Source organism: Gobio gobio (genome assembly GCF_949357685.1).
Source record: "Gobio gobio genome assembly, chromosome: 15".
In the NCBI taxonomy this organism is placed as follows: Eukaryota; Metazoa; Chordata; class Actinopteri; order Cypriniformes; family Gobionidae; genus Gobio; species Gobio gobio.
In genome coordinates, this window is record NC_137108.1 from 3,192,835 (window position 1) to 3,219,453 (window position 26,619).

A 26,619-nucleotide genomic window follows, 5' to 3' on the forward strand; every position below is an offset into this window, starting at 1 on the left:
CATGAATCTTCGAAGCGTTATGAATCAGTGAGTCGAATCATGATTCGGATCGCGTGTCAAACTGCCAAACTGCTGAATCGACTCACTGATTCATAACGATTCGAAGATATCAAAAAATTTAAAAATTCTGAAGAAAAAATATAGATATTCCAAATTATTATGGATTGTTAATTTGTCTCTTCCCTGACATCTTTGAAATAGAGAAATGCAAGAATTAATACTATGTACACACACACACACAGAGAAATGTTGAATTAAATTAAAAAATATATATATTTATTTATTTATACAATTTTTTCAGATCAGAACCTCGTCCCCACCCAAACCCCTGCTGCCGTCACCAAAATCTCACTCTGATGATTACACACACAGGGATGCGCAGCAGCACACACACATTTTTAAATATTAAAATAAATTGAATCCTCTCTGACAAGCGTTCAAACTCTCAGTTCCGCTCACATGTAAATAGTGAATCCGCCATGGAGTGAGCACAACTGGCTTTTAAAGGGAAAGGGAGATGAGACTCTGATTGGTTTATTTCACATTACGCCCAAAACACACCCATGACTCATTAAGAGATGAGGGACGACCCTTTAGGACCATGAGCCTGACACACCGACCGATTTTTCCGTCATTAAACTAGAAAAAGTGGATTCGGACACGCCCTAAGAGCTTCAGACCATGTGATCAGATCAGTAAAATAGGACCCAATGCTGCATAATGATTAAACCGATAATCGTGCTTATTAATTTAGCAATTCTTGTCATTTGCAGAAAAATATTTGTGCTTTTCACGATTATTTAAAAAGGAATGTACACCTATATGATATTACGCTGTAGCCACATTGGCCAGCGGTTTGGAAAATGTATGTATGGATGATTCAGCTGCGGCGCCATCTTCTGCTCAGACACGGGAATTTATTCAGCTCACGACTCTCACAGTGCATTATGGGTATTCTCTAGCCGTTGAGTGCATAGATATACATAATAAAGGCTAGATGTCTCGTCCGCGCTGCTGGCCAATGGAGGTCGACGTCCGCACCTGGTGGCCATCTTGTCTCAGTCAGCTCGCTCACTCGTAACATTGTGTGTTAATGGTGTGTGTACTTTTTAAATAACCATAACTTGCTCAATTTTCTACCGATTTTCAAACTGGTTGGTTTGTTGCATACTTATGAATAATTATTCATAATTTGTTCAAGCATCCAGAATTACAGCCACGTTAATAACGTTTGTAAGAAACCAAACCATTCGTAAATGCGTCAAGATTTCAGTGAGATAAGAGTATTTGTGTTCAGATCTCTTACATCAGGAGCCCGCCAGAAAGCTTGCCTGTGACAAGATGGCCGCCGGTGATGACGTTAGAGACTCCGCCGTAAGACATCTAGCCTTTATTATGGATATCTATGGTTGAGTGTACATCGGCTGTACACTCTTTATTGCATCTTTTCCCTCAAATAGTGCCATATTTAAGGGTATAGGGGTGATTACGGACAACGCCTAACTAAAACACCTGGCAAAAAATGTATCCTTTTAACAGAAAAGCTCTGATTGGGTGATTTAAACTCTTGACATCTGGCATGAACGCTTGTATATTATAGGCTTGTGCAGCAGTCTGTCTTATTTTGTCTCCTTTTTTCATTTACAAAAATAATTGATGCATATTGTCCCGTCATCGTCATGGGGGAAAAAAAGCTTGTAGACCAATTTTTTTTTTTAGTCATAGATTTCGTTAAGGAAATGAACACTTTGAAAGTTGATTTTTGCATAGGCCCACATCTTAAAGTTTTTTTGAAGAGCAGTTGAACATGTCCACTGGTATTGCCTATGAAAAACAAGATCATTTCCAGTGGACACGCGCTGACCTTTTGTGTCTGCCCCAGGGGGATTTGTCACACTGAATGGGGTGAAGCCTGACGATGGAAATCTGCAGTTTATTACCAATAATTTAAGAATAACATGTCACATGAAGAGTCACATGACCCTTCACAAATCTTTCTCATATGATGATTTGAGCTCAAGACACATTTATGATTATTATCAGTGTTGAAAACAGTTGTGCTGCTTCATATTTTTGTAGAGTCAGGTTTATTTCTCCAGCTCTTCACACACAGACGCTTCAGCTTTACACTGATGAGAGGAAATGAGTTTTGTTTTAGATGAAAAGCTAAAGTAAGTTTCTGATTGATTCATTTCTGTTGTAAAACTGATTTTAAAATGTCAAAACGCATGTAAAAAAAAACATTGCACAAAATTAATAAATTAATAATGTAAATATTATTATTACTAAGTGTGAATAAAAAAATTAAAAGCACATTTAAAATAAAGAACAAGCATGATTTCATCTCTTAAATGTCTGTGTGTGTTTTTTGTCATAATTTAGACAAATTTTAATTTTTTTTTAAATCTCAGAATTTTAAAGTCCTAATTTCAACTGTTCATCTCACAGTGACTTTGCATGTCATATTTTTGACTTTTTATCTAATAATGAGGACTTTTAAAATCATATTTTTGACTTTTTATCTAATAATGAGGACTTTTAAAATCATATTTTCAAAATTGTATCTTACAATTATGACCTAGCATGTCATATTTTTGACTTTTTATCTAATAATGAGGACTTTTAAAATCATATTTTTGACTTTTTATCTAATAATGAGGACTTTTAAAATCATATTTTCAAAATTTTATCTTACAATTATGACTTAGCATGTCATATTTTTTACTTTTTATCTAATAATGAGGACTTTTAAAATCATATTTTTGACTTTTTATCTAATAATGAGGACTTTTAAAATCATATTGTCAACATTTTATCTTATAATTATGACTTAGCATGTCGTATTTTCGACTTTTTATCTCACTATTATGACTTTTACAATCATATTTTTGACTTTTTATCTAATAATGAGGACTTTTAAATTCCAATATTCAACATTTTATCTTATAATTATGACTTAATATATAATCAGTAATATAGTTGAATATTTAGTGTGCCCAACAAGAAACCGTGGTACATTTTTTTTTCATGATTTTTTTATTAAAACAAAGTTTAAAAATGCATTTTAAATTTTGCATTTTGCTAAATTATAAATGTCTTTAAAATTGTAATTTGTATGGATCCCTGCTGAATAAAAGTATTAATTTATATAAATATTATATAAGTATTAACAACAACCCCAAGCTTTTGAAAGGTAATATATATATGGGATTAAACATAGAATGTCATATGAACAAGAAACTATGCTTCTAAGCATAAGATAAAATACTTTCATTGATATAAATATAATATCTTGACTCAAGCCTGTAAAAAACACAGTTTAACCTTTTGGCTAAAATCTTCCTAATATAGTGGACACTTTGGTTGTGGTTTTATGATGTTTTTATGATGTTTACTATTCCAAAATATGATGTTATGAAAATGTAAAAATGAATAAAAATTCCCCTAATATACACGACAGGTTTCAAACAAACATCCAACGCCAGTTTTAGAGAAAACCCTGAGCTTCCACACATCTGTAGCTGAGATACAGCCCCTGTGACAACTAGCCCCGGTCTCTCTCCTGCAGGGCCGGTGAACATCACATGTCCTCGTGTTTGTCATCCTGTCAGACGTTTAATGTAATACTGCAATGTTTCAGAAAACCCCAGCAATGCTCGAGATGTGGAAGGCAGGCGAGAGAAACACAAAAGCAGTGTGCGAGAGGCAGGAACAGAGCGAACGCTGTGATAAATTGCAGAAGCGAGAAAACGAGTCACTTGAGCATAAAATTAGATTTTACAAATGTGTTGTTACCTGACAGTTATTTGACAGAGAAGATATCGCGACATTGGGACGTGTGTGAATATTGCTAATCATAAGAGAGAGTGAGAGGTTTGGGGGGTTTGATGGCGGCCGAGGGGACGGATCTTAATTCATCGCTCTTTATCACACTCGTGCTTGATTGGCTGCTGTCATTTATATGCTAATTTGAAATGCTCGATAACAGACTAAAGTCCTGACTCATAAAAATATATAGTCAAATTCTCTTCAGATAACTGCTGTAGATGAGACGCTGTACAAATGAGCTGTTAACTCATTAATAGTGTGACTTTTTATATTTATTTATTAATTAAGTTAATTAATCGTTCAATATGGTATAAAGTAACCCACAGGCATAACATTATGACCAGTGAAGTGAATAACACTGATGATCTCTTCATCTCCTGTTAGTGGGTGGGATATATTAGGCAGCAAGTGAACATTTTGTCCTCAGAGTTCATGTGTTAGAAGCAGGAGAAATGGGCAAGCGTAAGAATTTGAGTGAGTTTGACAAGGGCCAGATTGTGACGGCTAGATGACTGGGTCAGAGCATCTCCAAAACTGCAGCTCTTGTGGGCTGTTCCCGGGTCTGGGCAATGTTCTGCTGGGAAACCTTGGGTCCTCCATCCATGTGGATGTTACTTTGACACGTCCCACCTACCTAAGCATTGTTGAGCCCATGTCCAGCCTTTCATGGAAACGGTATTCCCTGGTGTCTGTGGCTCTTTCAGCAGATAATGCGCCGCCACAAATGCTTCAGGAATGCTTTGAGGAGCACAACAACGAGTTTGATCCTCCAAATTCCTCAGATCTCAATCCAATCGAGCATCTGTGGGATGGGGTGAACAAACAAGTCCCATCCATGGAGGCTCCACCTCACAACTTACAGGACTTAAATGATCTGCTGCTAACATCTTGGTGCCAGATACCACAGAACACCTTCTAGTGGAGTCCATGCCTCGACGGGTCAGGGGCAATATTAGGAAGGTGGTCATAATGTTATGCCATGTTCAATATTTATTTTTATTAAGACGATCCAGTGTTTTTTATAAGCACACCATACTTTTCAGTCTTGCCGTTGAATTTTTTCAATTGTATATTCTCCAAAAACACATTGATGCGATTAAAAACATTAGGCTCTATTCAAACACAAGCGGAACGGATGTGTGTGTGTGTGTGTGTGTGTGTGTGTAAGTCATTAATTAATCCCGTCAGAAACTCATAAATAATGTTTCATTTCAAATGTTTGGCAAGTATGACGGTGTGAAATGATAGGAAAGGAAAATGGGTAAACAACATAGAAAGATTAAAAACGAAAAACAATGGAATATAGAAAATACCAGACGCGTCCAGAAGAGAAACGCAACAGATAAGATGAGAAGCTAATAAACTTTCTTTCTTTGTGAGTGAATATAGGCCAGAATGGTCATCGTGCACTGAAGAGCGACTGTAGATCGTGTGTGTTTCTCCAGACTCGTCCATCCGAGGCAGACAGCGACTTCTCCTCTTGTTTTCCTCAGGGAGCTGACAGATGGACTGGGATAACAGGGCAATACAGCGGCCCTTAATTGGTCAGTGTTGTGCACAATGCTGGTTGTTTGCCGTAATTGTTTAGTGCGGGACATTGTCTGTTGCCATTGTGTGCGAGAGCAGCTTCAGCTTCCAGGGATGGAGCAGCATTCACAGGCATGCTGGGAAAGAGACCAGGGGAACGCTGCGCTACAAAAGAGCTCCCTCTAGAACAGCTCAGCCTGCTCGCAGACATTCATCCAGAACATAATGATATTGTCTCATTGTTGGGCTGTTGGCGGAGCTCGGCTGTGTGGGCTGTGCATGCAAGCGTTCAGACTGGGACAGTATATTTGGGTACAAGGCACCGGCTGACCCGTCAGTTGACCCGCGGCTGTAAAGTCGCCTTGTGCGTTAATGGTTTTTTGTTGTTGTTGCAGAAATCGGCTGTTATGAAACACCATGGAGAAAATACACTGTGTCTTTCTTTCTAGATGTGTATCCTGCCATGGTGAAAAAGAAGTCAGCTTAATTGCATTGAATGTCAAATCTTGAAGTATGCATTTTAAAAAAGTGTACGTGCAGATAATATAATATTAATGAAATAAAAGGCTACTCAAGTGCACTTTCACGACTAGGTTTCTTGACACATAAGTACGCTTTAAAAAAGTGTATTTTGTAATAATGTCAAATTAAAACTTTGACTTTAAAGGGTTAGTTTACCCAAAAATGAAAATTCTGTCATTAATTACTCACCCTCATGACGTTCGACACCCGTAAGACCTCCGTTCATATTCGGAACACAAATGAAGATATTTTAGTGTAAAGCTGATGGCTCTGAAAGGCTTCAGATAGGCCTCCATTGGCATTCAGTACATTTACACTCACAAGACCCATAAAAGGCACTAAAAACGTTGTTACAAAGTCTATCTCACCACAGTGGCTCTACAATCATTTTACGATGCGACGACAATAGTTTTTGTGCGCAAAAAAATCTAAATAACGACTTTATTCAACCTCTTCTTGTCTTCCGTGTGTTACAGCTTAGATACGTGCGTCTTCCTCTGCTTGTAAACAAATCTCTTCTGGATCATGGATTCCCGAACGCTGGATCTGCGTCATATTCTCGCGCATGCGTCGTGGAGGCACACACGGAAGACAAGAACAAGCTGGATAAAGGTGTTATTTTGATTTTTTTTTGCGCACAAAAACTATTGTCATCGCATCGTAAAATGATTGTAGAGCCACTGTGGTGAGATGGACTTTGTAACGACGTTTTAAGTGCCTTTTATGGGTCTTGTGAGTGTAAATGTACTGAATGCCAATGGAGGCCTATCTGAAGCCTTTCTCAGCATCAGCTTTACACTAAAATATCTTCATTTGTGTTCCGAAGATGAACGGAGGTCTGACGGGTGTCCAACGACATGAGGGTGAGTAATTAATGACAGCATTTTCATTTTTGGGTGAACTAACCCTTTAAAGTACATTTTAAATCATATTTTGTCATGCTTTAAAGGACAACTCCGATGAAAAATGAACCTAGGGGTAATTAACACATGGTTACCGAGTAGATCGTTCTCTGGGATGCGTTTTCATGAAAATCGAATGTAAAGAATTTTATCTCTAAAAACAGATTAGTTTATAACGCTAGTCTATGGGGCACAGAATAAGTCAAATTAAATCGCTAGTTAATACCACTAACAAGGCTCAAAATAGCCTCAAACTACATGCAAACCGAAGCATTGAGAACTTTGTAATTGTACAAACATCTTGGAACATCTTGTACAAACATCTTTGAAAACAGTCTCGACAAGTCGACGAGACTGTTTTCCAAGATGGCTCCTGTCTGTATACGCGTAATGTATTGTCTTTATAAAGTATCTTCTTATTAAACTGTTTGTACACTTACAAAGTTCTCAATGCTTCGGTTTGCATGTAGGGACCCTCATTATGCTACTGTGTTAGTGTGAGGCTATTTTGAGCCTTGTTAGTGGTATTAACTAGCCATTTAATTTGACTTATTCTGTGCCCCATATACTAGCGTTATAAGCTAATCTGTTTTTAGAGATAAAACTCTTTACATTCGATTTTCATGAAAACGCATCCCAGAGAACGATCTACTCCATGTGTTAATTACCCCTAGGTTCATTTTTCACCAGAGTTGTCCTTTAAAAAGGGACACTTATTTTGATGTGTTGACTAAAATATTAAGCACATGTAACGTACTTGATCATTTATACATTGTATAAGTGCTGTCAAAAGTTTAATCGCTATTAATGGCATCCATCATTAAAGTTTGTGTTTACATAATACTGTTTGGTATGTGTGTGTGCTCACGAGCTCAGTTCTTGCATACTTTCACTCGATTCAACGAATCCACACCCCCACCAGAAGCCTTCGCTCAGCGAAGGAGCGACGGCTTGTTGTCCCATCACAGAGATGCAAAAATCCCTTTCCAGAACATTTACATTCACCGTTCCCAGCCGGTGGAACGATCTTCCCACCGCCATCCGAAACGCAGAATCATTGACAAAATTCATAAGTCAACTAAAAACTCCTCTCTTCTGTGAGCACTTAACCTTATAAAAAACACCTTTCTTTTCCTCTTTCTTCCCTCTTTCCCTCCCTATGCTAGCCTGTGCTACACTGAGCAATGTACACGGTCTCAGTATTTCAGGCACTTGTTGCGCTTACTTGACTCTTCATGACCAATCGCTTCCTGTACTCCAAAGTTGTAAGTCGCTTTGGATAAAAGCGTCTGCTAAATGCATAAATGTGAATGTGTGCTGTGTATAATTATATAATATATTATATAATAATTATGTATTTTTTAATACAAACACATATTTTTCATATGTATAGTATACAGTATACATGCAAATATTTATTGAATATATACATGCATGTGTGTGTGTATTTACAAAAATACATAATTATACACAGCACACACACATATATTATGTAAACACAAACTTTTATTTTGGATGCCATTAATCGCGATTAATCGCTTGACAGCACTAAATTGTATATAATATAAATTTAGCCTTAGTGGTTCACTCAATATTACATATTAGCGGTTAATACATTGTTTTTTTAAATGTAATAAATTGCAACTTCTTCATAACAAACAAGACATAGTAGTTTCAGTTGGAATTACATGAAATGTATTAATATTGATATCAGGCTTGTCAGAACCACATTTTAACCGCATTTCAAAGAATACAAACAAATAAAAGATGTACTTAAGTGGGTCAAAAAGCATTTTAATATCAAATTAAACTAAAATACATTTTCATTTAATTGTAAATAACATGCAATTAAGTATCTAAAAACATTACATTCATGTTTATTAAAGTATATTATTTCTGTATATATTTATTTTCAACATTTTTAACAAAACCGGATTTCTACACTGTACAAAAAAAGTAAAATTTTAAGTACAATCAATTTGGATATTTAAGTAAAGTCAACTTAAATCACATTAAACTGGGTTAAAATATGAGTTGAATCTTGTATAACTTAAAAATGTTTAATTGCTTAACTTATTTTGATGAGTTAAAGGTGCATTGTGTAGTATTTATGCAGAAATGCAATATAATACACAACTATGTTTTCAGTGGAGTATAAAGACCTTACATAATGAAGCGTTATGTTTTTATTACCTTAGAATGAGCCATTTCTATCTACACACACCACGGGTCCCCTTACAGTGAAGGAGCCATTTTGTACCGCCATGTTTCTACGGTAGCCCTAAACGGACAAACTTCTCTACAGAGCGCTAGTCACTCTCTGCTGTCTCAGACGACGACATCTTTGTCCTGTGTAAGCCACCGTAGCTTCTCTATGTGCTTTGAAAGGGAGGGGTGAGCAATTGCAATTCCCAACCTCACCACTAGATGCCGCTAATATTCACACACTGCAATGTAAATACATATGTTTTCATAACTTATTGATCATATATTTTCTATAGAAAGTCCATTCCACTAAAACATTGACACTTTAAAAAGTTCATAAAGACATCATAACAATAATCCATATGAATTAAGCGGTTTACTTCTGTAGAGGCATGACCACTTTATATGATAAATTGATTTAATTCCCATACATAGAGCACAATATGGTACATTTGAGCTTCTCTTAATCATAAATGAATGAAACTTCTCAAATCATGTGGATTATTTTTTACAAAGCGTCAAAGTTTAGATGGAATGAGCTTTCAGTGGATGGACAGAAATCTCTCCAAATTTGTCTTACTGGCCCGGGATATCATAAAGTCACGAGTAAATTTGGTTTACTTTGGGTATGTTGCAACACCGCTTTATTGCCATCAATAATGCCCATAAAATCAGCCATCCGTAGCACACATGGCGGTCAAAGCGCTGACTGAAAGATGCACTGAAGCTAGCGCTGGTGATTCGATCCCAGTGACTGGAATCATTGGATTCTCTCCATTATTCCGATAATCGTGTTGCTATTTGCACCCTCACTTCACAGCTCTTTAAAAACCAGTGGATTGTGAGGAGGTCTGCGGCGTGCATATTAGTAAAGCTAGCAGCTGTAATGAGCACATGTTTTCTCTATCAGGCTACAACCCAAGAGATTAATTAGGCCGCCTTTGTAAAGCTGTTGGAAAACAGGAAACAAGTTAATCGCAACCTAAACTGACTGGTGTTAGAGAGAGAGATGCGCGAGAAATCTCAGATCAAAAGTTACAGCTCAATTTACAAAGACCCCGTTTAGCACGGAGCCGTAAATATCCCGCACCATTAACTCGTCGGGTCTATTTATCCGCAGAGATTCTCCTGATCGGAAACGGCGCTCGATGGAGAAGTCGCAAGCGTTTTGCTTTATGGCTTGTATATCTGGAAATAAAGCCATTTATTGCAAAGCTATACGCGGGGCGTTCTTTCCTCCTCCTCCTCCTCGCAGCAGCTGATCTCCCCTCTTTATTAAATCTATTTTAGTGCTTCCGAGCAATGCGCATTTTATCCTCTTAATAGTCAAATTAGTATATACTCCAGCAATTACTTAATGTACTCTAATGAGATTTCCCCACAAAACGGCAGGATTCATTTATTTTAATGCGCCGGGGCTCTTTCCAGTGAGTTTATGCATCATGTCCCTTCAGAAGTCAAGCAGTGGCGGAGTCATAAATAGTGTGCATGTCTGGATGGATGCTGAGATCTCTCCTCTGGGAGAATACAGTCATGTTCAGGTTGCTCTTGACCTGCGCTTGAGGTCTGACTCGAGAACTCTTAAATATTCATGCGTTTATGGATCTACATGCAACGGACTCTGAAAGCGAGATTGGGAATATTAAAAAGGAATGTTAAAAAAGCCCAAGGGTTATTCTGTGTTTGGTGTAGTGTTTATCTAGCGGGCTTACACACTCTCACATTCGGCTGCATTTTTCTCGAATAGGGTTTTTTGTGATTTTAAAGTGCACCTACTGGATATCCCCTTTCATGTCGTGTGTAGTAGAGCTGTTTGGGATTGTAAAAGGTCTACAAAGTTACAAAGATCAAAGTGCACATAAATTGAGTTATTGTCTACTATCAAGAAAGACGGTCGTCAGTAATTCCAATCTCACTTCCTGCTGGACCTAAAACCAAGAGGCAACCTCCTCAGTTTCTCTTGAAGCCGATACGGAAGTGAGTTAAACTGCAGTTTATGGACTGGCCACTAGAGACAGACTCCAGAAGGAGCAGAATCTCATTGAGCTCATGTTAAAATGCCCAACTTTACAGCAGAAGACCACATGTTTACAGTCTGGGACAAACTGTGCTTTTGGTCTAAACGGCTAATGTTGCCCTTCATGACGACTGTGAGGGGGTGAATTGTTTTATAACGTTTATAATTCGTTTACATTATATAAAGCCTTAAAGTTCTGCATAATTAAGGGCGTGGCCACTTTGAGTGACAGGTGGATTGCCGTTTGTCTGCTCTCTGTTAGTCGTCACCTCAGCTCCGCCCACGTCCCGCCTCTTTGACCATTTTCAGTTATTTGGGAGTGACACGCTGCCAAGATGGACGACTTTGAGGCTTCAAAAACTGCTCTTCAGAATCCTATGGGTGACGTCACGGACACTACGTCCATATTTTTTTTACAGTCTATGGTTATAGCATGAAGCCAGCCTCTGCTCTTGATTGGCTGAACAGCGTCTCTTTGCCCCGCCCTTAAACACTGTAGTTGTGTCTGAGACTGGAAGAGTTTGATTCGTGTTGTTCATGTGGAGAAGACGCTGTTTTCTGCTGCCAAAGCAAATCCACTTTGATGAGATTGATACGGTAAAACCAAACGGCAACCTCCAACCTCTCTTGAAGCCAACACATAAGTGACATAAAGCTACACTGTGTAACTTTTTTAGTTTATTCTTAGCTAAAACACTTAGTTCTTTCAAAAATATATGTGCTCATTAATGTATATTTACTTCTTTTAAGTAATAAAGTATTCTCGTAAGTTTATAATATGCCATTGAAAATACATACGGGTGAGGGATCGAATGCGGGTCGCCATGTTGCCCCTCCATCTTGAAAGTACATTAGCCAAATAGGGACATACCCGTAAATTCAAGCTTCGCCTTTCGCGTTTTAACCTTGATGGCACCGTGTCGAATGTGGACGAGGTCGAACTGGAAGCCATGTTAATCTTGAACTAAATCGGCCACCATAGGAGTTAAAACGAAATCGGAATTGAGAAGAACAGAAACTAATATTTACTGGATGGTCATATACCTTTTCACCGCTAGATGGGGGAAAATATCACACAGTGTGGCTTCAAACTGCAATTCATCGACTGGCCACTAGGGACAGGCTCCAAAAGGGAGTCAATCCTATAGACCTCCCATGTTAATGCCCAACTTTACAGCAGAAGAACACATGTTTACAGTCTGGGACACAAAGTAGTTTTGGTCTATACGGCTAATTTTGCCCTTCATGACGACTGTGAGGGGGGTGAATTTTTGTATAACTCATCCGTTTAAATTATATTAAGCTTTAAAGTTCTGCTTAATTAAGGGCGTGGCCACTTTGAGTGACAGGTGGATTGCCACTGCTGTCACTAATAGCCGTTTGTCTGTTGTCTGTCTCCCCCCACATCCCGCCTTTTGCCCATTTTTGGTTATCCGGGAGTGACGCTTTGCCTAAAATGGGGTTCAAAATGGCTTCAAAAATGCTCTTCAGAAACCCGACGTCACGGACACTATGTCCATTGTTTTATACAGTCTATGGGTAAAACCCACACCATTGTTACTGTACGTATCACTGTGTATCAAGTGCTGAAATTCAGATATGCTAATGAGCATTTGGTTTCCGACACAATCACAGCAGAATGGGCAGCTGTTGGAAAGGTATAGTTTAGAGAGGCAGGAAAAACCATAGATATACATAATAAAGGCTAGATATCTCGTCCGCGGTGCTGGCCAAAGGAGGTCGACGTCCGCACCTGGCGGCCATCTTGTCTCAGTCAGCTCGCTCACTCGTAACATTGTTTCCATGGTGCTTGCACTTTTTAAATAACCATAACTTGCTCAATTTTCTACCGATTTTCAAAATGTTTGGTTTGTTATAAACATCAGAGATGTAGTTAAGACACTGCATACTTATGAAAAATGATTCATAATTTGTTCAAGCATCCATAATTATAGCCACGTTAATACCGTTTGTAAGAAACCAAACCATTTATAAATCCGTCAAGATTTCAGTGAGATAATAGTATTTGTGTTCAGATCACTCACCTTACATCAGGAGCCACAGAGCCCTGCCTGTGACAAGATGGCCGCCGGTGATGACGTTAGAGACTCCGCCGTAAGACATCTAGCCTTTATTATGGATATCTATGGGGAAAATGCCTTTGCAAAGCGCTTTCAAGCACCACCAGCTGGCCGTTTTTAAGAAGAGCACCAGGCGTTTTTTTTGGCTGGCTAAAATGCTTTGATGGACACACGATAAATGAATATTTATTGCTAGGCATATAACAAAAAAAGGTGCTATATAGTACTAAAAGTGGTTCTTTGGCTCGTAATCATAGGGGAACCACTTTGAGTGTTGTATGGCACCAAATCTTGGATCAAATCAGTTCTTCAGTGGTTCTTTGGGATGACTGAGGTGCTATATTCTTTACGAGCCGGAGAACGACTGTTGGTGCTGTTTAGCACAATTTTTGTTGAAGAAATAAAATGCGGTATGGCACCTCTTATGAGTTTAGTGTAGAGCACCTTTAAAGATATGGTTCTATATGGCGCAAAAAGTGGTTCCCCTGTGATTATGAGTCAAGAGTGTATTTATTCTTGAATTTAAGGGAAGTATAATTTTTATCAATAAATATAAACCAACATTTGCTATTAAACTAGCTTAATTTATTGTAGATTGGCAAAACAGTTGCACTATTCTGTTATATATCTAAAACATTTAATTTGACCTGCTGAGGTCAGTGTTTTCTGAAGAGTATGCACTGCACACACACACAAAAAACACACTATTTCAGACATTATTATGTAGCTTCTATGTGGAAAGCGCTAATAATATTTTAAATCCCAAATAGCATGAACAGATAACATGTGAAATTGAATTCTGTACAACTGAACAAACTTTGGTCTTCCAATATTTCTCTCTGCTCATATGTCTTTGGCTCGCAGACCATCATATCGCTGATATACTCTGGAAAGGTGAAGCAGGTCTAACGGTATTAATCCTCAAGGGCTGAAGATTGCTCAGCGTGCTCCAGATGTTATCATTTTATTGTTTTTATAGGGTTCTATTGCACACTAAAGTCAATAAACACAGAGTTTCTTCTATTGGTGGATTTTCGTGGCCGTAAAATGCATTTCTTTCAAAATCTCAGCAGACTGTTATGAAATCACTTTTCCAAAACGGCTTTAAACTTTCAAACTTCTGTGCAAAAATCCTATCCAAAAGATATAGGCCTGTGTATGAATCTACTTTTTATTTTATCAGGGAATGAAAGGTGACCTGCAGGCCTTAAGGAGGCAAGGTAGCTTTGATGAGGCCATTTACTTTCCTCTTTCTCTCTTTCACTCTCCTCATCTCCATTATGGCCTTGAACTTTAAAAGCCTGAGCTGTGACTGTCAGAGACTCTTTCTTTCTGCTGAGCAGATCGAATAGAGGTTCCTTAAGTACACAACCAAGCTCGCCGACAGCTCTAAATGCAAAACACCTCCAGAGGTTTGGATGCGATGCCAGGCTTCATCTCAGGGTTCAGCTTTGGTTCATTTGACAGTGATTTCTCTTGTTTTTGTGTTTTTAGGGGGGATTTTTGAGCAAATGGATGGACCTGTGGCGCTCGTCAGCTCCGAGGAACTGGCCTTTAAATTCGCCGTTAATAACATCAACAGAAACAGGACGTTATTGCCCAACACAACGTTAACATATGACATCCAGAGGATTAATATCTATGATAGCTTTGAGGCCTCCAGAAAAGGTGAGTGGTGTTTGTTTTATATCTTTGATAGACACTACATTGCCAAAAGTTTTGGGACGACTGCCTTTACATGCACATGAACTTTAATGACATCCCATTCGTAATCCGTAGGGTTTAATATGGAGTCGGCCCACCCTTTGCAGCTCTAACAGGCTTTCCTCAAGGTTTAGGAGTGTGTTAATGGGGATTCTTCTAGAAGCGCATTTGTGAGGTCAGGCACTGATGTTGGACGAGAAGGCCTGGCTCTCAGTCTCCGCTCTAATTCATCCCAAAGGTGTTCAATTGGGGTTGAGGACAGGACTCAAGTTCCTCCACACCAAACTCACTCATCCGTGTCTTTATGGAGCAACGCTTTGTGCACTGGTCATGTTGGGACAGGAAGGGGCCGTCCACAAACTGTTCCCACAAAGTTGGGAGCATAAAATTGTCCAAAATGTCTTGGTGAAGCATTAAGAGTTCCTTTCACTGGAACTAAGGGGCCAAGCCCAACCCCTGAAAAACAACCCCACCCCATAATCCCCACTCCACAAAAACTTTACACTTGGCACAATGCAGTCAGGCAAGTCCCGTTCTCCTGGCAACCGCCAAACCCACACTCGTCCATGGGATTGTCTGACAGAGAAGCGTGATTGGTCACTCAGAGAACACGACTCCAGTGGCGGCGCACTTTACCCCACTGCATCCCACGCTTTGCATTGCACTTGGTGATGTAAGGCTTGGATGAGCTGCTCAGCCATGGAAACCCATTCCATGAAGCTCTACACATTGTTCTTGAGCTCATCTGAAGGCCACAGGAGTTTGGAGGTCTGGAGCTCTTGACTCTGCAGAAAGTTGCTGACTTCTGTGACCCTCAGCATGTGCTGACCCCGCTCTGTGGCTGAGTTCCTGTTGTCCCCAATCACTTCCACTTTATTATAATTCCACTTACAGTTGAGCGTGGAATATTTAGTAGTGAGGAAGGACTTATTGCACAGGTGTCCACCGATCACGGTTCTCTGAGCTCCTGAGAGCGGCCCATTCTCTCACTAATGTGTGTAGAAGCGAACACACACACACACACACACACACACACACACACGCTCCTGAGAGCAGCCCATTCTCTCACTAATGCGTGTAGAAGCGTCTGCAGGCCTAGAGCTTGATTTATACACCTGTGGCCATGAAGGGGTCGAACACCTGAATTCAATGATTTGGAGGGGCGTCCCAATACTTTTGGCAATATAGTGTATGTTCATAGTCAATCTATATGGGTTGTTCAAACACTGTTCATGACAGAGTAACCGCTTTGTAGAACCGCACAAAGGAATATTAATTTCTCTCTCCCCGTCTGCTCTGGCCAGCGTGTGACCAGCTGTCTTTAGGTGTAGTCGCCATATTTGGGCCGTCTCACAGCTCCTCATCGAACGCTGTACAGTCTATCTGCAACGCCCTGGAGGTGCCACACATTCAGGTGCGATGGAAACACCACCCGATGGACAACAGGGACACGTTTTATGCCAACCTGTACCCGGATTACTCTTCTCTGAGCTACGCTATCTTAGACCTGGTGCAGTTCCTCAAGTGGAAGACGGCCACCGTGGTTTACGATGACAGCACAGGTGAGAGTCAATGGCTTTATGTGCAGAAGTGTGTCATTGTAAACGGTTGCCTGATGAGAGCCAGAGACTGTACTTCAGTGATAAGAAGCAGAAGTCTCTCTTAATGTCAGAATGAGTCTTCAGGCTTCCGTATACTAGAAACAGTTTGAATCAAAGTAATCGAGCGACCCTGCTACTGACAGGAACAGGGAATGGGAAGGAATTCATCTGAGATGCAACGTATGTCATAAAAAATAAATTGACTGTGCATTTATAGTATGTTTTTTCAGAGCTGTGCCACCGCCGGCAGAAGTTTGCTCTAGACATTTAAGCAGGTTTTTTTTTTTTTGTGCTCACAAGGGACACGCTTTTTTATATCTGGCATGTCCTGATGCCTTTTCCCATCTCTCTCCATCCACATGTCTTGCTGGTCCTGAAGCTGGACATTAGCCAATCTATCTGGGTCCAGATCAGCTGGTCATCTGGGGTTTTCAGCGGTTCTCAAACTATTCTCCAAAACAATATTTGAAGGCCGTTCTATCTAAGCTGATATGTGTCTCTGTTGCAGGGTTATTATGGTTAACTAAAACTATTCAAAAAAATGTTCATTCAAATAAAGCTGAAATAAAGTAAAAATAAAAAATAAAATAAAAATAAAAATAAAAATATAAAATAAATAAAAAAGCTACCTGGAAAACAAACTAAAAAAAAAAAGAAAAAAAAAAAAGAAATTGCCTTGCCAATAAACTGATATAAATTAATTTTGTGTATTAACTGGAAATAAATAAACAAAATAAAACGAAATAAAATAAAAATAAACCTAAATTGCAATAAATAATATATATATATATATATATATATATATATATATATATATATATATATATATATATATATATATATATATATATATATATATATATATATATATATATATATATATATATATATATATATATAAAATGACAAAAGCAAGTAAAAAAATTATATATTAATATAATATACAATGTATTATTATTTTATATTGTATTATATTAATTATACTATATTTATTATATTATATGATATTATTAATTATATTATATTTTATTATATATTATATGATATTATATGATATTATATAAATTAAATGATATTATGTTATTTTATAATATTAATTATATTATGTTATATTATATTATATTATATTATATTATATTATATTATATTACATTATATTATATTATATTATATTATATTATAATATAATATAATATAATATAATATAATATAATATAATATAATATAATATAATATTATATTATATTATATTATATTATATTAATTTTATTATATTATATTATATTATATTATATTATATTATATTATATTATATTATATTATATTATATTATATTATATTATATTATATTAATTATATTATTAATTACACATTGCGCTGGGTTTGTGTTTTAGGTTTAAAGGAAATGTATGTTTACTTAGCAGATTTTTTTCTTACTGTGTATTTATTTATTTATTTTTGCATATTAGTTAAGATGATGTTAATAACTACATTTAAATCAGAAGACTTGCCTCTAGTGGACCAGAGCAGGGTGGACAATACAATAGCAATAATACTTTAATTAATGACAGTAAATGAGATACAGGCACAAAATGACTGAAACATTTATTTGGACTTAATATTTAACCTGAAATCACTCAAGAATTTGAAAACTTGAAATATTGCAACAAAAAAGGGTAACACAATAATATTCCCGATTGTTAACATGAAATACTTATAATAATGTTCAGTTATAAGTCATTTATAAGTTATTAGTTAATGATGAACTAATCATTTACAAAACATGGATATGAAACACTTTTACAACAACATCAATATATTGTGATTAATCATATAACATCTTACAACACATTTGTAAATCATTAGCATATTACTTTTTTAATAATTTATGCACGTATAGTCATGTTTTGTAAATGGACTTTTGTTGTGAATGTTTTGTAACAAATGTATTTCTCATTGTTAGTTAAAGCTAGTGACTGTGCTAATGTTAATGGGACCTTACTGTAAAGTGCATTATCCATTCATCAGTCAAGCAGACAAATGTTGGCCCATGACTAGTGATGTCCATCATGTTCGAAAACCTGCTTGCCCACCCAAGGCTGCTTTGAGCTGGACATGCCAGGTAATCTGGACTCTTCTTGTGCAGGTTTAATCCGACTTCAGGAGTTAATTATGGCTCCGTCCAGGTATAACATCAGGCTGAAGATACGGCAGCTCCCGATGGACACCACGGACACCAGACCTCTGCTCAAAGAGATGAAGAGGAGCCGAGAGTTTCGCATTATCTTCGACTGCAGCCACGTAATGGCCGCCCAGATCCTCAAGCAGGTGCGTCACACTCACATCGCGCTATCCGATGACGCTCTCTCACAACTCAAGTCCAGGTCCACAGAAGCTGTGTATGGGATTGGGGAGCTGACGCTTTAAATCAAATATGCTATATGGAGATTAAACATCTGCAGTGGCCCCTAAACGTGTGGACCTGACGAACTATTCCTTTCAGCGATACTTAAAAATGTATCAATGTTATTGCAAAACATGTGACATTTGTAAAAGTGTTTCTTAGTGTTGCGTAGATGAAGTGTATTTCAGCACAGTCAAACGCAAGTGTTGCGAAAGCCCAAAGTAAACTTCAGTTTGGACACAAATGTTTATAAAAAGCATAGCCTTTCAAACTCTACCGAGTCTATAATGTCTCTGAAGCCGAAATCATGAGATAAAGAGTAAAAACTATGAGATACAAAGTCATAATTATGAGATATAAAGATAAAATTATGGCGTACTAAGTCATAATTATCAGATAAAAAGTCTAAATTGTAACAAAAATGAACAATTATGAGATAAAAGGCAAAATTATGACAAAAAGTCATTGTCATTTGAGATAATTATGACTTTTTTCATAAGTACTTATAATTTTGAGATAATTATTAATTTTTATCATAATTATCAGGTAGAATGTCATCATTTTGACTTAGTATTTCATTAGCATTTATTCTCCCTTAGACTTATAGCTCTATATCTTTATCTCGCTATATTTTATCGAAAATATATATTTTTTTCAAAATTGACTTGAAATTTCAACTTTTCATCATAATTATTACCTAGTATGTCATAAATGTTGACCATTTTCCCTCAAAATTAAGTATCTCATAATTTCAACTTTTTTATCTCATAATTATGACAGTATCGCATAATTTCAGCTTTTATCTCATAATTATTCCTTAGTACATCATAAATGTTGACATTTTTTCCTCAAAACTGACTCAATTTCAACTTTTCATCATATTTATTAACTAATATGTCATAAATGTTGACAATTCTCTCATAATAATGACTTAGTATCTAATAATTTCAACTTTTTATCTCATAGTTATTACTTAGAATGTCATAATTTAGAATTTTTACTCAAAATTATGAGTATCTCATAATTTCATCTTTTTATCTCATAATTATTACTTAGTACGTCATAAATGTTGAACTTTTTCTCAAAATTTCAACTTTTCATTATAAGTATTACCTAATATGTCATAATATCAAAGGTCTGTGGCTCTTAAAGTGTTTCTTAGTGTTGCGTAGATGAAGTGTATTTCAGCACAGTCAATCGCAAGTGTTGCGAAAGCCCAAAAACACTTCAGTCTTGACACAAATGTTTTAAAAAAAGCATAGCCTTTCAAACTCTACTGAGTCTATAATGTCTCTGAAGCCGAAATTATGAGATAGTAAGTCATTATGAGATAAAGAGTTAAAATTATGGCAGTCAGAATTATGAGATAAAGTCATAGTTATGACAGTAAAAATCATGACATAAGGACATAAAGGGCCCTATCTTGCACCCAGCGCAATTGACTTTGTACACCGACGCATGTGTCATTCCTATTTTGCACCCGTGCAAAGCGCGCTTTTCCCTCCACAGAAGCACGTCGCTAAACTAGTGAATGAACTTGCGCTCCCTGGGCGGTTCAGCGCAAAAAAGGAGGCGTGTTCCGGCGCAAACAATCCCTGGTGCTATTTTGCTGTTCCATTAAACAATTGCGCCACTGACCAGAAAAAACCTAGTCTAAAGTCAGTGGCGCATTGCGCGTTGTTCATTATGCTATTTTAAGGGCGCATGCTTGACCATAATGTATAGCGTGCACAACGCGCATACACTTTGCTCATGTAATCTACACAGATGCAACAGTTATTTTTGCAAATCATAAATTGTTACACTAAAAAAATATTAACACATGAGATGACGGAAATCATTGTGGTGTGCCACGAAGATGTGAAAAAATAGGCATAAATCTAGCTTACAAATGATTCAGGCTAATTGTAGTAATTAAGGATAAGACCTGTTTGCCCAATAGTGGCAAGAAATATATGTATATAAGGACATCTGACAAATTGGTTTGTCCGTCAAGAACCAGGAAAAAAAATCGACTGAAAAACTGAAAAAACTGAAAGACTGAAAAAAAAAAGACTGTGAAATCAACTTTACCATAATGTACAACATTACAACTTCACTTCTCTGTCTTTCACTGCTCTTACAAGCACATCAGTCTCCTCGGCTGTGAACCGCTCCTGGCGTGCGCCTGGTAAATACGCCATAATAATAGCAATCCATAATGGAACTTGCGCACCTGCTTTTAAAGGGAATGTTGGATGACGCTCTGATTGGTTTATTCACGTTACGCCCAAACCACACCTATGAATAATGAAGCTACTTCAGACCAACCCATTTTAGATTTGCGCCGGGCGCAAGAGCCATTTATCCCGCCGGGAAAATAGCAACAGCGCCGAGACCCGCCCACAAAGTTACTTGCGGTTCGCGCTTTGACACTTGCGTTTCAGATCGTTAAAATAGGGCCCAAAAAGTCACAGTTATGACATGAGATATTAAGTTACAATTATGGCGTACTAAGTCATAAAAAAAAGTCTAAATTGTAACAAAAGGTAACAATTATGAGATGAAAGGCAAAATTATGACAAAAAGTGATTGTCATTTGAGATAACTATGACTTTTTTTCGTAAATGTTGACATTTTCTCAAAATGATGACTTAGTATCTCATAATTTCTTCTTTTATCTAATAATTTTTACTTATGTTGTAAATGTTGACCCTTTTCTCCAAATTATGACTTCATAATTTTAACTTAATATCATAATTATTACTTAGAATGTCATATTGTTGAATTTTTTTTCTCAAAATTGAGTGCAATTTCAACTTTTCATCATAATTATGACCTACTATGTCATAATTGTTGACTATTTTTCCTCAAAATTATAAGTATCTCATAATTTCTTCTTTTATCTTGTAATTATTACTAAGTACTATTAATTATTGCTTAGTATCTCATAATTTCAGCTTTTTATCTTTTAAATATTCCTTAATATGTCATAAATGTTGACCTTTTTCTCAAAATTATGAGTTAGTATCTCATAATTTCAACTTTTTATATCATACTTATTATTTAAAATGTCATAATTTATATTTTTTCTCATAATTATGACAGTATCTCATAATTTCAGCTTTTTATCTCATAATTATTCCTTAGTATGTCATAAATGTTGACCTTTTTCCTCAAAATAATGACTTAGTATCTAATAATTTTACATTTTTATCTGATAGTTTTTACTTATGTCATAATTTAGAATTTTTCCTCAAAATTATGAGTATCTCATAATTTCATCTTTTTATCTCATAATTATTACTTAGTACGTCATAAATGTTTAACTTTTTCTCAAAATTGACTCATATTTTAAACTTTTGATCATAATTATTACCTAATATGTCATAAATGGTCACCATTTTCTCATAATAATGACTTAGTATCTAATAATTTGCGCTTTTTATCTCATAATTATGATTTACAATGATTTTGTTCTTATGTTGCAGTAATGGGCTTCCATAGAGTACAGAGTATGGGTGGTTAGAAAAATCAGGCTGTACGCGTGTAATCTGCTGACGATGAAATTGACATCACACACACACACACTATTCATACCCTAGAGTGTGTAATGTTGGCCTTTCAGAGAGTAAACCATGGCAAATCTGAAATCTGTCTCTGACCGCACCACCTATACTGGTCAATGTTTTGTCAGCATACAGTAACTGTAATTTAAGTGTCTAAATACTTGGTGGGGCCATCATATAAAACAATATTTCTTACCTTTATCAGCCTGAAATATAAATATATTAAGCAGGATGTCAGGTTAGAAACGTAAGCAGTTAAGTCAGTGTTTTTATACAGTTCTGTAGACGCGAAGGGAAGATTTAGCCGCTGTGTTCACAAACTTGTCCTTGCAACCAAACAAACGCTTGATATCATCTCAACCTCTATGGAGAATATTTACCTCGGGTCAAATGGGGACTGAATATGCGTTTCTGTTTCTAAGAGAAATCCCCGTCCATGCAGCTTCTGCTTTAAACTTCTTCAAAGTGTCTCAAGATGTTATCTTGCTCTGGGTTTCATTCAGCTTTAACGGCCCTGCATCTTCCAGGTTTAACTGTGGGCTGTATTATTTCACATTTGATCGTATGAAAACGGTGTGTCATTCTCTGTGGCTCGAGTCCTCTTAATAAGCTTAGTCCTGCGGTCACCTGTCTGCAACCTGTCTGCGGCTCGTTTTTCTCTGTCAGCCTCTCCCGAACTTCTGTCGCGCATGTACTCCCCCTCAGGCCACTGAGAAATAGGAAATGCAGTCGGACACGGAGTCTGTCAGAGACGTCTGTGGGCTAAATCCCAGTAGTCTTTAAAAGGCAGTCTACGTGTGTGTGTGTGTGTGTGTGTGTGTGTGTGTGTGTGTGTGTGTGTGTGTGTGTGTGTGTGTGTGTGTGTGTGTGTGTGTGTGTGTGTGTGTGTGTGTGTGTGTGTGTGTGTGTGTGTGTGAGAGGGACTGGGAGATATAGAAAATACAGGTTATTTCTACAGCCCATTGTAGGAAATGAAACACTTTTCCACACACTTGAGTGATTACGGTTTAGAAGAGGGAAAGAGCTCAGTCTTCCTCATGGCAGATGGCATAATTAAAGCAGACATATGAGCACCAAGGGAGATGTGAGTATTTGTATGAACATATATTGAGAGTAGCTGTGACCAATAGGCCAATATGAAACAATCATTAGGGCTCTATGATTTCCACAGGAAACTCGGACTCCAGTCATAAAAATGGCATTTATTGTATAACATGTAACATCACTGAGTTTGGACACATTTGGATGAATAAATAAAACGTTATGGCTGGCGGCTGTACACTTGATCAAATCGTGATATGGAGATCGAAGTTATGAAACTTCAAAGGGTTTCCTGTAAAATTACTCCAGTATTGTGTATTTAGAGACACTGTACACTCACCTAAAGGATTATTAGGAACACACACTAATACTGTGTTTGACCCCCTTTCGCCTTCAGAACTGCCTTAATTCTACGTGGCATTGATTCAACAAGGTGCTGAAAGCATTCTTTAGAAATGTTGGCCCATATTGATAGGAGAGCATCTTGCAGTTGATGGAGATTTGTGGGATGCACATCCAGGGCACGAAGCTCCCGTTCCACCACATCCCAAAGATGCTCTATTGGGTTGAGATCTGGTGACTGTGGGGGCAATTTTAGTTCAGTGAACTCATTGTCATGTTCAAGAAACCAATTTGAAATGATTGGAGCTTTGTGACGGTGCATTATCCTGCTGGAAGTAGCCATCAGAGGATGGGGATATGGTGGTCATAAAGGGATGGACATGGTCAGAAACAATGCTCAGGTAGGCCGTGGCATTTAAACCATGCCCAATTGGCACTAAGGGGCCTAAAGTGTGCCAAGAAAACATCCCCCACACCATTACACCACCACCACCAGCCTGCACAGTGGTAACAAGGCATGATGGATCCATGTTCTCATTCTGTTTACGCCAAATTCTGACTCTACCATCTGAATGTCTCAACAGAAATCCAGACTCATCAGACCAGGCAAAATTTTTCCAGTCTTCAACTGTCCAATTTTGGTGAGCTCGTGCAAATTGTAGCCTCTTTTTCCTATTTGAGGTGGAGATGAGTGGTACCCGGTGGGGTCTTCTGCTGTTGTAGCCCATCCGCCTCAAGGTTGTGCGTGTTGTGGCTTCACAAATGCTTTGCTGCAGACCTCGGTTGTAACGAGTGGTTATTTCAGTCAAAGTTGCTCTTCTATCAGCTTGAATCAGTCGGCCCATTCTCCTCTGACCTCTAGCATCAACAAGGCATTTTCGCCCACAGGACTGCCGCATACTGGATGTTTTTCCCTTTTCACACCATTCTTTGTAAACCCTAGAAATGGTTTTGCGTGAAAATCCCTGTAACTGAGCAGATTGTGAAATACTCAGACCGGCCCGTCTGGCACCAACAACCATGCCACGCTCAAAATTGCTTAAATCACCTTTCTTTCCCATTCTGACATTCAGTGTGGAGTTCAGGAGATTGTCTTGACCAGGACCACACCCCTAAATGCATTGAAGCAACTGCCATGTGATTGGTTGATTAGATAATTGCATTAATGAGAAATTGAACAGGTGTTCCTAATAATCCTTTAGGTGAGTGTATGTGTGTATGGGAAGCTTTTATATTTGGGACGGCCAAATCCAGGTGGAAATCCCCCAAAAAAGGTCAACAGAAGATTTTTTGGTGTTTTTGGGTGAAGCATCTTTTGAAGGGCCCTTAGCACTATTAGACGCTATCTGTGCTAGCTGTGTCACATAACAGAAACACAGGCGGAGAGACATGGATAGATCCACAGAGTTGAGTAGTTCTCTATAGTTCCGCTATTCTGATTCAATCTCATTTGTTGTATATTGTTTGTGTTTGCTGCCACAACGATTGCAAATTACTCTGACATGACATAGTGACCTTTTTCATTGTTTTTTCCCTTCTTTTCCCACCCCACCTCTCCTCTTCCTCCAGGCCCAGATGATGGGGATGATGACAGAGTACTATCACTACATCTTCACCACTCTGGTAATGTACAGCAGTACTAACAGCAAATTGAATGTCATTTGTTCCTGTGCTGCTCCCACTTTATTTTTTGATGAATGGCTTTTAATTGCAGATGAGCTTTGGATCCAGTCTGCAATATCAATTTCACTCGACAAAACAGCCGTGATGGAGTTTCCACCGCCCCAGTGTAAACATTAGCCCTTCCCTCAAGCTCAAATCAACAAAACGTCTTTGAAAAGCTGGTACAAAGGCAACAAAGTGATTGACAATTTTGCGCCACCTCTGGATTCTGAAGCTCATGGAGTTTCAATTGATGCTCAAAATCACAAACTGTTTTCAGAGAGATATACGTAATGTCTTTTGGAAATGGCAACACAACTTCTCTTGAAAGCATTTTGGCATTAGAAAATGCGTTATGTCATTTTTAAAGAATATTTCTATATAGCTTACACATAAAATAATTCACATGAGGTCCAAAGAATGTTTTTTTTCCCCCTTGTTGTTTTCTAGAAAGACTTCAGATGATAGGGGGATTAATGTATATGGCTGAACACAAACAAAAGAATAATGATAAAATAATAATGAAGATTAGGTGAGAGGTGTGAAAGGTTCGTCAAGTGAGAACAATCGAAACATGAATAGGGCAGTTCACATCGCCAGACATTAGACAATAGACTGTGGGTGTTTACAGGGCAAAACAATATTTTATTAGTATCTTATCAGCCTTCTCTAAAAACATGGCCTTCTCTTAAAACGTTGCATAAAAATCATAGTTTTAGAGATAACATCCTCAGATTTGGAATGAATCATGAGCAGACTTGAGGCTTCATTGTGTTTCTAAGTTGCTACACCACAGCCACATCAATATATATTGTATATCTCCGTATTAATAACAGTCTGAACAATTCTGAGTCTTGAACTGTAAACACTTAAAGGAACACTGCACTTTTTTTGAAAATTGGCTCATTTTCCGACTCCTCTAGAGTTAAACAGTTGAGTTTTACCGTTTTCGAATCCATTCAGCCGATCTCCGGGTCTGGCGGTAGTACTTTTAGCATAGCTTAGCATAGATCATTGAATCTGATTAGACCGTTAGCATCTCGCTCAAAAATGAACAAAGAGTTTAGATATTTTTCCTATTTAAAACTTGACTCTTCTGTAGTCACATCGTGTACTAAGGCCGACGGAAAATGAGAAGTTGTGATTATATGTGTAATATCATTGCGCCGCTGCACTCGGACGGCTCAAAGCTCTTGATTATTACGCAGGAATGAGAGTATAGTTCCTCGCTATAT

General features: G+C 37.6%; 1 protein-coding gene across 1 annotated transcript in view; it reads left to right on the forward strand.

Annotated features, from left to right (window-relative positions):
• grik3 (glutamate ionotropic receptor kainate type subunit 3) overlaps nucleotides 1-26,619 on the forward strand; it is a 219,594-nt gene that overhangs the window by 98,482 nt on the left and 94,493 nt on the right. Inside the window, exons 2-5 of the mRNA XM_079837898.1 lie at nucleotides 14,577-14,750; nucleotides 16,091-16,348; nucleotides 18,534-18,715; nucleotides 25,292-25,345. Coding sequence (XP_079694024.1) covers nucleotides 14,577-14,750; nucleotides 16,091-16,348; nucleotides 18,534-18,715; nucleotides 25,292-25,345 — 668 coding nt within the window. The remainder of the gene's footprint in view (nucleotides 1-14,576; nucleotides 14,751-16,090; nucleotides 16,349-18,533; nucleotides 18,716-25,291; nucleotides 25,346-26,619) is intronic.